At 36.9% G+C, this 14,556-nt stretch overlaps 1 protein-coding gene across 1 annotated transcript in view; it reads right to left on the reverse strand.

Annotated features, from left to right (window-relative positions):
* The window catches only part of LOC113932540 (ATP-binding cassette sub-family A member 3-like), a 256,540-nt gene that overhangs the window by 200,543 nt on the left and 41,441 nt on the right, over positions 1-14,556 (reverse strand). Inside the window, 3 exon segments of the mRNA XM_035722222.1 lie at positions 2,312-2,446; positions 6,477-6,658; positions 8,920-9,093. Of these exon segments, the coding sequence (XP_035578115.1) occupies positions 2,312-2,446; positions 6,477-6,658; positions 8,920-9,093 (491 nt within the window).

A 14,556-nucleotide genomic window follows, 5' to 3' on the forward strand; every position in this document is an offset into this window, starting at 1 on the left:
AATCAGAATTAAATTAGAAATTAGTAACAAAAAGATCTCTGGAAAATCCCCAAATAATTGCAAACTAAATAATACAAATTATACAAAAGCTCTTCTGGAAAAGTAAAGAGGAAATACTTCCCAACTCACTCTACGAGGCTAGTATTATCCTGATACCAGAACTAGAAACATGACTTACAAAAAAATGAAAGCAACAGACCAATATCCATCATTAACCTAAGTAAAAAATTCTAAACCAAATTTAAGAAAAGTCATTACATAAAAATGGATGATACAGAGTTTCACTTCTGGGAAATCAGCATGAAAAGTGGGTCCACAGACCTACTTCCCAGTGAAACAAGAAAAGCTGTGAAAATTAAAAAACAAAACAACAAAAAATCACGTATAATCTTCAGGAATTGTCCTAAGAGAATACAGCAAATGAAGAAACATTTATTCAAGGAAATCTACTACAACTTGGTAAATAACAGACTTGCTGTTTTTAACATCCTAGTCTAGTTTGTCATTCTAGGAATTATTCTAGTTTACTCCTCTTCCTTCAATGTCCACCCATCCCCAGTATTCTCAGTTCTGTTGGAAATCTCTTGGATCTGTCCATTTCTCTTTATATATACTTCCACAACCCTTATCCAATTCTTATTTCTTAAAAAAGTTCCATCCAGGGTGTTATGCTGAGTGAAATAAGTCAATCAGAGAAAGACATGTATCATGGTGAGTGCTGTGAATTGTGCAAGACTGTTGAATCACAGATCTGTACTTACTCTCAGGAAACAAACTGAGGGTTGCTGGAGTGGCTGGGGGTGGGAGGGATGGGGTGGCTGGGTGATAGACATTGGGGAAGGTATGTGCTATGGTGAGTGCTGTGAATTGTGCAAGACTGTTGAATCACAGATCTGTACTTCTGAAACAAATAAATGCAACATATGTTAAGAAAAAAGAAAAAGAAGACAGCAGGAGGGGAAGAATGAAGGGGAGTAAGTCGGAGGGGGAGATGAACCATGAAAGACGATGGACTCTGAAAAACAAACTGAGGGTTCTAGAGGGGAGGAGAGTGGGGGGATGGGTTAGTCTGGTGATGGGTATTAAAGAGGGCACATTCTGCGTGGAGCACTGGGTGTTATGCACAAACAATGAATCATGGAACACTACATCAAGAACTAATGATGTAATGTATGGTGATTAACATAACAATGAAAAAATAAAAAAAAAAGTACCATCTAGTCTTCTTTTTCCCACTCTTCTCCTTCTCAACTCCCCACCCTCCAATACCTTGTTTTCCATACTGTAGCCAAAATGATCTTTTTTTTTAAAGATTTTATTTATTTATTCATGAAAGACAGAGAGAGAGAGAGAGAGAGAGAGGCAGAGGGAGAAGCAGGCTCCCAAGGAGCAGGGAGCCCGACGCGGGACTCGATCCCAGGACCCTGGGACCATGACCTGAGCCTAAGGTAGACGCTCAACCATCTGAGCCACCCAGGCGCCCAGCAAAAATGATCTTAAAACACATATATTATATTCCTCTAGTGCTTTGAACCAATCAATGGCTTCCCAATGAAGCCATTTACTATCATTCTTTTGCCTCCAAATATACTGGTCTTTTTGTTCCTCAAACACATGAAGATCTTTCTCACCTCAGGTTCGTTGAATTTGCTATTTGCCTACTGTGGGTATTCTTCTCTTACTCAGCTTTTCAAAAAATTAGCTCTACTCATTCTTCAGATCTCAGCTCAAAGATCATCTCCTCAGAGAGATTTCCCTTTAACTACATTTAGTGTCATCCTCTCCACTTACACTCAGATGTTACTACTGTATCATTTATTTTCTTCACAGAATTTATTATAAAATTCAAATATCACTTGTTGCCAAGCCTATCAGAGGAGATTAGAAGCATAATGAATGAAGTATATACTATATTGTAAAGATATATCTATACATTTTTTGAATGTCACTTAAATTAGAATTATACTGATTATGACACATTCATTATTAAGCATCTTATTTGTTTTCTAAAAAATGGCCAGTTACATGGGGCGCCTGGGTGGCTCAGTTGGTTAAGCGACTGCCTTTGGCTCGGGTCATGATCCTGGAGTCCTGGGATCGAGTCCCGCATCAGGCTCCCTGCTCAGGAGGGAGTCTGCTTCTCCCTCTGACCCTCCCCCCTTTCATGTGCTCTCTCTCTCCATCTCTCATTCTCACTCTCTCAAATAAATAAATAAATAAAATCTTTAAAAAAAAATGGCCAGTTACAAACCCAGGGCACAGTATATGGCTTTCAGTCTTTGCAGGAAAAAGAGACCTTTGAAACAAATACCTTGTGCAAATGTTTGATCTGGATATCTGCCACCAAACTAGTAGGTTCAGCCTCAAAATACTTGTTTAGAGTTTCCCCACAGCTTTTCATTTCTTCTTTTTCCCTAATTTTTGGTTCACCAAACCAGTATGAGTGCTACAAAGAAAGCCAAAATGTAATTACCAAGATGAGCTTTCAGAAATGAAGCATTCCATCTGAACAGATCTAAAATGAATAAAGTGACTGACTTAGTAATCAAAACCTGCCTACAAAGAAAAGTGCAGGACGAGGTATCTTCACTGGTACCAAACATTTAAACAAGAATTAACAAAAATTGTTCTCCAAGCCTTCCAAAAAGTCTAAGAGAAAGGAACACTTCCTAACTCATTCTATGAGCTCAGCATTATTTGAAAGGCAAATGCCAAAGTCAAAGACATCACAAGGAAAATAAACTACAGACCAATATCCTTTACTAATATATATTTAAAAATCTTCAAAAAATACTTGTAAACTAAATCTAATAGCATATCAAAAGGAATATTCATCATGGCAAAGTGGGATTTATCCTAGGAATGCAGGGTGGTTTAACCTACAAAAACCAATCAATGAAATATATTACATTAATAGAACAAATGGGACATGATCATTTCAACTGACGCAAATAAAGCCTCTGACAAGGTGTTTCATGATAAAAACACTTGGAAAACTAGGAACAGTTTCTTGAAATTCATTAGGGAATTTTTTTAAAAGATTTTATTTATTTATTTGACAGAGAGAGACACAGCGAGAGAGGGAACACAAGCAGGGGGAGTGGGAGAGGGAGAAGCAGGCTTCCCGCCGAGCAGGGAGCTCGATGCAGGGCTTGATTCCAGGACCCCGGGATCATGACCTGAGCCAAAGGCAGATGCTTAATGACTGAGCCACCTAGGCACCCCGAAATTCATTAGGGAATTTATGAAAAAACCCACAGCTAACATCATACTCAATAGTGAAAGACTTAAGCTTTTCCTCTAATCAGGAATAAGACAAGGATACCTGCCTTCATCCTTGCTATTCCCAGAAATAAAAGATATCCAAACTGGAAAGAAAGAAGTAAAACTATATTTGAAGATAACATGATTCTACATATTGAAGTGCCTAGAGAACCCTCCCCTACATATACTACTAGAGCTAATAAACACATTCAGCAAAGATGCAGGGTACAAGATCAACATGTATACAACAGTTGTGTTTGTATATACCAGCTATGAACAATACAAAAAGAAAATTCAATTCTAACAATTCTATTTACAATAGCATCCAAAAGAGTAAAGTACTTAGGAACAAAGTTAACCAGAGAGGTGAATGACTCACACGCTGAAACTATAAAACCTCAATGAAAGAATTTAGACTATATAAATAGAAAGTTAAAAAAGAAAAATAAAGTTCATGGACTGAAAGACATTTTTTTTTGGGGGGGGATGATTCTGAGATCATCACTGTGTGCTCTGCTTTGATTCCCAGAGTTCCCTGCATCACTGGGCTCCAGGGGCCCACAGTGCTGACATGCTCTTTTCTGGCTGCTTTCCTTTCCTGCCTCATTTTCCCTCTCTCTGACCCTTCCAAATAAATTCCAAACCCTGTGAAAGACAATATTTTTAATACAGCAATACTACTTAAAGCAATCAACAGATTCATTGTAATTCCTGTAAATATTCTAATGGTTACTTTTACAGATATAGAAAAGCTGATTCTCAAGTTCTTATGGAACTTCCAGGACCCCCTAATAGCCAAAAAAATCTTGAAAAAGAAGAGAAAAAGCTGGATGACTCACACTTTCAGATTTCAAAACTTACTATAAAACTATAGCAATCAAACAGTGTGGTATTGGCATAAGAATAGACATATAGGCCAATGGAGTAAAACTGAGGATCCAAAGATGAAACCATATGTTTATGTCCAACTGATTTTCAACAAGGGTGCTAAGACCATTCAATGGGGAAAGAATAGTCTTTTCAAAGAATGGTATTGGGACAAAAGATATCCACATCCAAAAGAGTGAAGTTGAATCCCTACCTCATATAAAATCAACTATATAAACCTATATACTATACTATATAGTATATATACTATATACTATACTATACTATTACTATAAAACCTATATAAAAATCAACTCAAAATTGATCAGTGATCTAAATTTAACAGATAAAACCATCAAATTCTTTTTTAAAAATCATCAAATTCTTAGAAGAAAACACAGGGGTAAATTTTGATGACTTTGGATTTGACAATAACTTCTTAGATATGACATAAAATTCACAACCAACAAAAATTTTTTTAATTGGTTTTAATCAAAGTTAAAAATTATTGTGCATGAAAGAGTACTATGAAGAGGATGAAAAGATAGCCCAGAGAATGGGATAAAATATTTGTAAATCATGTATCTGATAAGGCTCTACTGTCCAGAATATATATATTAAAAAAAAGTCACAGAGCTTGAATAGACATTCCTGTACAATGGCCAACAAACAAGCTCATGAAAATATCTCAACATGATTAGTCATTAGGGAAATGCATATCAAAACCATGAGACCACTTTATACCCATGAGGATGGCTATAATAAAGGGAAAAGAATAACAAGGGTTTCGAGGCTGTGGAGAAACTGGAACCCTGGTACATTGCTTGTGGGGATGTACAAATGGTGCAGTCACTGCAGAAAACAGTAGAGTGGTTCCTGAAAACATGAAACAGAACTATCCTAAGTACTAGCAATTCTACTCCTAGGTATATTCCCAAACGAATTGAAACAGGTACTCAAGCAAATACTTATAAACAAATATTCATAGGAACACTATTCAAACAGCCCAAAGATGTCCCACATTTCTAACTACAGGTTGATAAAGAATTGTCCTATATACATACAATGGAATATTATTCAGTAATCAAAAGAATGAAGTGCTGATACATATTAATGGATAAACTTTAAAAACATTATGTTAAGTGAAAGAAGCCATATAGTCACATATTTTATGATTCTATTTATATGAAACATCCAGAATAGTAAGTCCATAAAAAAAGAAAGCTGATTAGTGGTTGCTAGGGGCTTGGGATAGGGAAAAATGGGATGTGACTTCTTAATGGGTATAAGGTTTTATTTTTGGGTAATAAATATTTTGGAACTAGATATGTGCAAGTACATTGTAAATGTATTAAATTCCACTTTTCCCCCCACTTCAAATGGTTAATTTTAACATGAATTTCATTGGAATTAAAAATTTTAATCTGAAAATAGAAATGAAGTACTATAAGAACCTGAAAACACTTTGGCTTGGTTTACTCTGTGGCTATTGCATACTTTAAGGGATTGAACTTTGCAGCAAAATTATGTATCATTTATATCTCTAGGATTTAGAAGCAAAAATCATTTTGAAATGTTAGTGTTCAGGAAGTAGGGACAAAACGGAATTACTCAACAATGAAGTCACAGCCAATGCATTTTATCACACTCAGAATACTTTCTTTTTTTTTAAATTTTTTTATTGTTATGTTAATCACCATATATTACATCATTAGTTTTTGGTGCAGTGTTCCATGATTCATTGTTTGTTCATAACACCCAGTGCTCCATGCAGAACGTGCCCTCCTCAATACCCATCACCAGGCTAACCCATCCCCCTACCCCCCTCCCCTCTAGAACCCTCAGTTTGTTTTTCAGAGTCCATCATCTCTCATGGTTCGTCTCAGAATACTTTCTTTGTACTATATAGCAGAAGCTCTTCCACTCTAAGTAAACTGGTCTAGTCCTTGAAAGTAAACAGGTGGTGAGAACAGAGATATGGGAAATACCCAATCCTCTACTCACTAGGATCTAAGAAATCATCACATATTATTGAGCTGGGAACAACTTCTGCAGACTTTCAAGTTTATCCTCTAATCTAATCCACTATGTACCATGTGGCTGAAGAAGAGTTCTATTACGCACAGTTTTTAAATGTATGGGGTTTCAGTGTCTTATCCACAGATATTGTGCATTTGTGTATATGGAAGGCTTTAAGAGATCAAGAAATGGCTAGTATTTTCATATGGCTGGTATGCACAGGAAAATGATTCTGCATCTGACCTTTTGATTTGAATATAAATATTATATGAAATAGGCTCATAAGGACTATGGCTTTTTGCAATAACAGCAGCATTAGTACTCACCATAAGAAAAAAGTACCATGGTTGGGGCACGCCATACCGCCCTGGAAAGACAGTTTCTATATACCAGGTCACAAGGCCATACAAGAAAGCATCAAGTAAAAGCATTAACAGAATATAGCCAAACATGAGATTATCCTCAAGGTTGACTGGTGTCCAAATGTTATCCCATTTAATACCAATTTCTGAAATAAAAAGAAGATACCTTAGATGACAGCTCTGTGAAACAGCAAGGAAAAAAGATTTGATACTCTAAATCCTGTCGCTGTGAATTATCTATATGTTAATACCCTTATTATTTAAGTCATCTAAGAAAATGATGGAATATGTATCTGACCTCCCTTCAGAATCTACAAAAATAAATAGGAATGACTGAGACAAGGTCAATGAATGAAAAATAACAAAAAAGGCAAGAAAAAAGCAAGCTTAGTAGATCCATTTTTCTCTCCCTTCATACTAAATTCACATTTAAACTACCATCATGGTACAGAAATCTGGAAAAATATTCAACAGCACTAGAGATGGATGCTGACTATAGAGCAGAAGAAAAAGAGGTCTTGCTTAAATGTAGTTCTGGGGCACCTGAGTAGCTCAGTTGGTTAAGTGTCAAACTCTTGATTTTGGCTCAGGTCTCAGGGTCATGAGATCGAGCCCCGCATTGGCCTCCGTGCTGGGTGTGGAGCCTGCTTGAGATTCTCTCTCTCCCTCTCCCTCTGCTCTTCTTCCCCTGCTCACACACATGCATGCACACACACACACACAGACACTCTCTCTCTCAAATAAATAAATAAATAAATAAATAAAATAACTAAAGTACTGATAGAAAGGAAAAAGAAAGTCATCCATGATAAGTTATCCTTTGTTCTATTTCTTCTATTTCTGGACAGAGTGTAACACAACTGAAAAAGCATGGGGGCTTGCGGTGAACTCATAATTCAAAGAAGACATTTTGCGAATATGGGTAATGAAACTTGCCCTTTCTTCAGCTTCAGCCTCCCTTTCCTATAGATGAGCACCATGAGAATATTTATCAACACTGTGACTTTGAAAAAGCTATAAAAAAGTGAAGTTTAAGAAAAAGTCTTTAGAATTAAAAATTATCAAAATGAAAGCCATTTTGAGAGGCAGTGAACAGCAAATTAGAAACAAAAACAACAACAATAAAGGTAGAATGCAAATTTTAGGAAGTCTGCTGTATCTTGAGAAATCCTCCCACCCAGAACACAACAGGAGTTCATGAAAGAGAAAATAATATGGAAAACAATAACTAAATAAAATAAACTAACCCAATAAAAAATAATTCAATTAGAAAACCAAAAATTATACATCCTGTTGCAGACTAAGCCAATGAAAATCCCACATCTAGATAAATTCCAGTGAATTTTAATGTTTCATGTATAAAGAAAGAACAATGTAAGTATTCATACAGAAATCATATGTATATTCTTCTGACTGGCTATTCATTAGGAGTAGGTTTTTGTTCACCTTAATCATCTTCATTAATGAATAAATGTAATGAAAGTCCCACTAAATCCTGTAAGATTTTTCACAGATTTTGATAAAGTGATCCTAAAGTTCTAGTGGAAAGCAAAGTGACAAGAATAAAGAACAAGTTCTGGGGATAAGAGTAACATATTAAGACTTGTTATAAAGCTATGAGCAAAATCATTGTAGTACTGAAACAAAAATAGAATAAAAGAGATCAAAAGAATGGAAAAAATCACCAAAAACAGATGAATGCATATATGGAAACTTGACATAAAACAAAGGTAGAATTTGAAATCAGTAGAGATCAACAAACTATCCAATAAATGATAGTGAAAGCTTGATTTTCATATGGAAAATAAATAAAATTAGGTTCTTAGCTCAAAACCAACAGAAGTATCTACTCTGTGCTTACTGAGTTATCACAATAGCAATAGCAATCAAAACTAAGCTATGAATATCTTTTAAGATAGTATTTTTATATTGAAAAAATCATTTACATTAGTATGCATACTGTTTGAGCAAATATATGTGTACTATTATGGTGATAGCAAAAAATTGGAAACCACTTAAATATACATTGCTAGAGAACTAATGAATTATAGTACCTCTTCAAAATGGAATATTAAACAACTGTGTAAATAATTAGCATTTCTCTATGTGAGAAGAGGTCTAACAAATTATTAAGTAAATAAAGCAAGTAGTAGAATAGGTTTAAAACTACTTTATTTGAGAGTATAACTGTAAGCTTATTGTGAAGCAATGGGGAACTTTTAATTTTTCACAACTCAGATTTTTTTTAGTTCACATAACTGCCTTTACAATAAATAAACAAATCTAGGGATAAATAATTTGTATGAGATTTTCTTACTTCCTTACCCACTGTTCCACCCACGCTGTCTCAATTCCACCTTTCAAGGAATCAAACAGCAAAGGCAAAATTTGCAGGGCAAACACTTACGTCTTAATTCCAACTTGAGCAGACGTCTAATTCCCAGTGCCAATGCAACATTTGAGCTGAGACAGGCAGCCACCTTCTTGGTGAGGGTCATCTGCCCGTAGAATTGAGTAATGGTATTAAATGGAAAGAAACTGGCAAAATATAGGAGACTTCCAGCAGAAGCAGCTAAATGGGCTGAAAATAAGGAAATTATAAGGTCACTCACTCTAAAGCAATATGCAAAATAATGAAAAACTTTTTCTACTACAGTATAGGGTATAGAATGTAAGCTCTATGAGGGAAGAGTATGTGTCTTTCTTTTTCATCGTTGTATCACCAATGTCTGGCACACAGTATGTGCTCCCTGAATATGTGTTAAATAAATGAATTAATTAACAGTTAATGTATAGGATATTTACAATCATTTAAACAAAGATTTATTCATGAGCACTTGGCTTGAGAAATTATAAATGCACACCATCATTATTAAAATTATTAATAATTATTAGGGTTTCTAGAGTTTGAAGCATTGGGTAGAATAAAAACTCTTTATGAGGTTTTATTTATTTTTTTTTAATTTTTTTTTTTAATTTTTATTGTTATGTTAATCACCATATATTACATCATTAGTTTTTGGTGCAGTGTTCCATGATTCATTGTTTGTTCATAACACCCAGTGCTCCATGCAGAACGTGCCCTCCTCAATACCCATCACCAGGCTAACCCATCCCCCTACCCCCCTCCCCTCTAGAACCCTCAGTTTCTTTTTCAGAGTCCATCATCTCTCATGGTTCGTCTCCCCCTCTGACATACTCCCCTTTTCTTCCTCTTCTGTTATCTTCTTCTTTTTCTTTTTTTTTTAAATATGTTGCGTTATTTGTTTCAGAAGTACAGATCTGTGATTCAACAGTCTTGCACAATTCACAGCGCTCACCGTAGCACATACCCTCCCCAATATCTATCACCCAGCCACCCCATCCCTCCCACCCCCGACCACTCCAGTAACACTCAGTTTGTTTCCTGAGATTAAGAATTCCTCATATCAGTGAGGTCATGTGATACATGTCTTTCTCTGATTGACTTATTTCACTCAGCATAACACCCTCCAGTTCCATCCACGTCGTTGCAAATGGCAAGATCTCATTCCTTTTGATGGCTGCATAATATTCCATTGTGTATATATACCACATCTTCTTTATCCATTCATCTGTCGATGGGCATCTTGGCTCTTTCCACAGTTTGGCTATGGTGGACATTGCTGCTATAAACATTGGGGTACACGTACCCCTTCGGGTCCCTACATTTGTATCTTTGTGGTAAATACCCAGTAGTGCTATTGCTGGATCGAACGGTAGCTCTAATTTCAACTGTTTGAGGAACCTCCATACTGTTTTCCAGAGGGGTCGCACCAGCTTGCATTCCCACCAACAGTGTAGGAGGGTTCCCCTTTCTCCACATCCCCGCCAACATCTGTCGTTCCCTGACTTGTTAATTTTAGCCATTCTGACGGGTGTGAGGTGGTATCTCATGGAGGTTTTGATTTGGATTTCCCTGATGCCAAGCGATGGTGAGCACTTTTTCATGTGCCTGTTGGCCATTTGGATGTCTTCTTTGGAGAAATGTCTGTTCATGTCTTCTGCCCATTTCTTGATTGGATTATTTGTTCTTTGGGTGTTGAGTTTGATAAGTTCTTTATAGATTTTGGATACTAGCCCTTTATCTGATATGTCATTTGCAAATATTTTCTCCCATTCTGTCGGTTGTCTTTTGGTTTTGTGGACTGTTTCTTTTGCTGTGCAGAAGCTTTTTATCTTGATGAAATCCCAATAGTTCATTTTTGCCCTGGCTTCCCGTGCCTTTGGCGATGTTTCTAGGAAGAAGTTGCTGCGGCTAAGGTCGAAAAGGTTGCTACCTGTGTTCTCCTTTAGGATTTGGATGGACTCCTGTCTCACGTTTAGGTCTTTCAACCATTTGGAGTCTATTTTTGTGTGTGGTGTAAGGAAATGGTCCAGTTTCATTCTTCTGCATGTGGCTGTCCAATTTTCCCAACACCATTTGTTGAAGAGACTGTCTTTTTGCCATTGGACATTCTTTCCTGCTTTGTCAAAAATAAGTTGACCATAGAGTTGAGGGTCCATTTCTGGGCTCTCAATTCTGTTCCATTGATCTATGTGTCTGTTTTTGTGCCAGTACCATACTGTCTTGATGATGACAGCTTTGTAATAGAGCTGGAAGTCCGGAATTGTGATGCCGCCAGCTTTGCTTTTCTTTTTCAGTATTCCTCTGGCTATTCTGGGTCTCTTCTGGTTCCATACAAATTTTAGGATTATTTGTTCCATTTCTTTGAAAAAAGTGGATGGTATTTTGATGGGGATTGCATTGAATGTGTAGATTGCTCTAGGTAGCATTGACATCTTCACAATGTTGATTCTCCCAATCCATGAGCATGGAACGTTTTTCCATTTCTTTGTGTCTTCTTCAATTTCTTTCCTGAGTATTTTATAGTTTTCTGAGTACAGATCCTTTGCCTCTTTGGTTAGATTTATTCCTAGGTATCTAATGGTTTTGGGTGCAATTGTAAATGGGATCGACTCCTTGATTTGTCTCTCTTCTGTCTTGTTGTTGGTGTATAGGAATGCCACTGATTTCTGTGCATTGATTTTATATCCTGCTACTTTACTGAATTCCTGTATGAGTTCTAGCAGTTTTGGGGTGGAGTCTTTTGGGTTTTCCACATACAGTATCATATCATCTGCAAAGAGTGAGAGTTTGACTTCCTCTTTGCCGATTTGGATGCCTTTGATTTCTTTTTGTTGTCTGATTGCTGTGGCTAGGACTTCTAATACTATGTTGAATAGCAGTGGTGAGAGTGGACATCCCTGCCGCGTTCCTGACCTTAGGGGAAAAGCTCTCAGCCTTTCCCCATTGAGAATGATATTCGCTGTAGGTTTTTCGTAGATGGCTTTTATGATATTGAGGTATGTACCCTCTATCCCTATACTCTGAAGAGTTTTGATCAAGAAAGGATGTTGTACTTTGTCAAATGCTTTTTCTGCATCTATTGAGAGGATCATATGATTCTTGTTCTTTCTTTTGTTAATGTATTGTATCACGTTGATTGATTTGCGGATGTTGAACCAGCCTTGCAGCCCAGGGATAAATCCCACTTGGTCGTGGTGAATAATCCTTTTAATGTACTGTTGGATCCTATTGGCTAGTATTTTGGTGAGAATTTTTGCATCCATGTTCATCAAGGATATTGGTCTGTAATTCTCTTTTTTGATGGGGTCTTTGTCTGGTTTTGGGATCAAGGTAATGCTGGCCTCATAAAATGAGTTTGGAAGTTTCCCTTCCATTTCTATTTTTTGGAACAGTTTCAGGAGAATAGGTATTAATTCTTCTTGAAATGTCTGATAGAATTCCCCTGGGAAGCCATCTGGCCCTGGGCTTTTGTTTCTTGGGAGATTTTTGATGACTGTTTCAATTTCCTTAGTGGTTATAGGTCTGTTCAGGTTTTCTATTTCTTCCTGGTTCAATTTTGGTAGTTGATACATCTCTAGGAATGCACCCATTTCTTCCAGGTTATCTAATTTGCTGGCATAGAGTTGCTCATAATATGTTCTTATAATTGTTTGTATTTCTTTGGTGTTGCTTGTGATCTCTCCTCTTTCATTCATGATTTTGTTGATTTGGGTCATTTCTCTTTTCTTTTTGATCAGTCTGGCCAGGGGTTTATCAATCTTGTTAATTCTTTCAAAGAACCAGCTCCTAGTTTCGTTGATCTGTTCTACTGTTCTTTTGGTTTCTAGTTCATTGATTTCTGCTCTGATCTTTATGATTTCTCTTCTCCTGCTGGGTTTAGGCTTTCTTTGTTGTTCTTTCTCCAGCTCCTTTAGGTGTAGGGTTAGGTTGTGTATTTGAGACCTTTCTTGTTTCTTGAGAAAGGCTTGTATTGCTACATACTTTCCTCTCAGGACTGCCTTTGCTGTATCCCAAAGATTTTGAACAGTTGTGTTTTCATTTTCATTGGTTTCCATGAATTTTTTTAATTCTTCTTTAATTTCTTGGTTGACCCATTCATTCTTTAGTAGGATGCTCTTTAGCCTCCATGTATTTGAGTTCTTTCCGACTTTCCTCTTGTGGTTGAGTTCTAGTTTCAAAGCATTGTGGTCTGAAAATATGCAGGGAATGATCCCAATCTTTTGGTACCGATTGAGACCTGATTTGTGACCTAGGATGTGATCAATTCTGGAGAATGTTCCATGGGCACTAGAGAAGAATGTGTATTCCGTTGCTTTGGGATGGAATGTTCTGAATATGTCTGTGAAGTCCATTTGGTCCAGTGTGTCATTTAAAGTCTTTATTTCCTTGTTGATCTTTTGCTTAGATGATCTGTCCATTTCAGTCAGGGGGGTGTTAAAGTCCCCCACTATTATTGTATTGTTGTCAATGTGTTTCTTTGCTTTTGTTATTAATTGCCTTATATAATTGGCTGCTCCCATGTTAGGGGCATAGATATTTACAATTGTTAGATCTTCTTGTTGGATAGACCCTTTCAGTAGGATATAGTGTCCTTCCTCATCTCTTATTACAGTCTTTGTTTTAAAATCTAGTTTGTCTGATATAAGGATTGCCACCCCAGCTTTCTTTTGGTGTCCATTAGCATGGTAAATGGTTTTCCACCCCCTCACTTTCAATCTGGGGGTGTCTTTGGGTGTAAAATGAGTCTCTTGCAGACAGCATATGGATGGGTCTTGTTTTTTAATCCAATCTGATAGCCTGTGTCTTTTGATTGGGGCATTGAGCCCATTTACATTCAGGGTAACTATTGAAAGGTATGAATTTAGTGCCATTGTATTACCTGTAAGGTGACTGTTAACTGTCTGTTGTCTGTGTTCGTTTCTGCTCTTTGCTGCTTTTAGGTTCTCTCTTTGCTTAGAGGACCCCTCTCAATATTTCTTGGAGGGCTGGTTTCGTGTTTGCAAATTCCTTTAGTTTTTGTTTGTTCTGGAAGCTTTTGATCTCTCCTTCTATTTTCAATGATAGCCTAGCTGGATATAGTATTCTTGGCTGCATATTTTTCTCGTTTAGTGCTCTGTAGATATCTTGCCAGTCCTTTCTGGCCTGCCAGGTCTCTGTGGATAGGTCTGTTGCCAATCTAATGTTTCTACCATTGTAGGTTACATATCTCTTCTCCCGAGCTGCTTTCAGGATTTTCTCTTTGTCTCTGAGACTCGTAAGTTTTACTATTAGATGTCGGGGTGTTGACCTATTTTTATTGATTTTGAGAGGGGTTCTCTGTGCCTCCTGGATTTTGATGCCTGTTTCCTTCCCCACATTAGGGAAGTTCTCTGCTATAATTTGCTCCAATATACCTTCTGCCCCTCTCTCTCTCTCTTCTTCTTCTGGGATCCCAATTATTCTAATGTTGTTTCGTCTTATCGTATCACTTATCTCTCGAATTCTGCCCTCGTGATCCTGTAGTTGTTTCTCTCTCTTTTTCTCAGCCTCTTTATTTTCCATCATTTGGTCTTCTATATCGCTGATTCTCTCTTCTGCCTCATTTATCCTAGCATTCAGTGCCCCCATTTTTGATTGCACCTCATCAATAGCCTTTTTGATTTCGATTTGGTTAGATTTTAGTTCTTTTATTTCTCC

The sequence above is a fragment of the Zalophus californianus genome, chromosome 10 (assembly GCF_009762305.2).
Source record: "Zalophus californianus isolate mZalCal1 chromosome 10, mZalCal1.pri.v2, whole genome shotgun sequence".
Lineage (NCBI taxonomy): Eukaryota > Metazoa > Chordata > Mammalia > Carnivora > Otariidae > Zalophus > Zalophus californianus.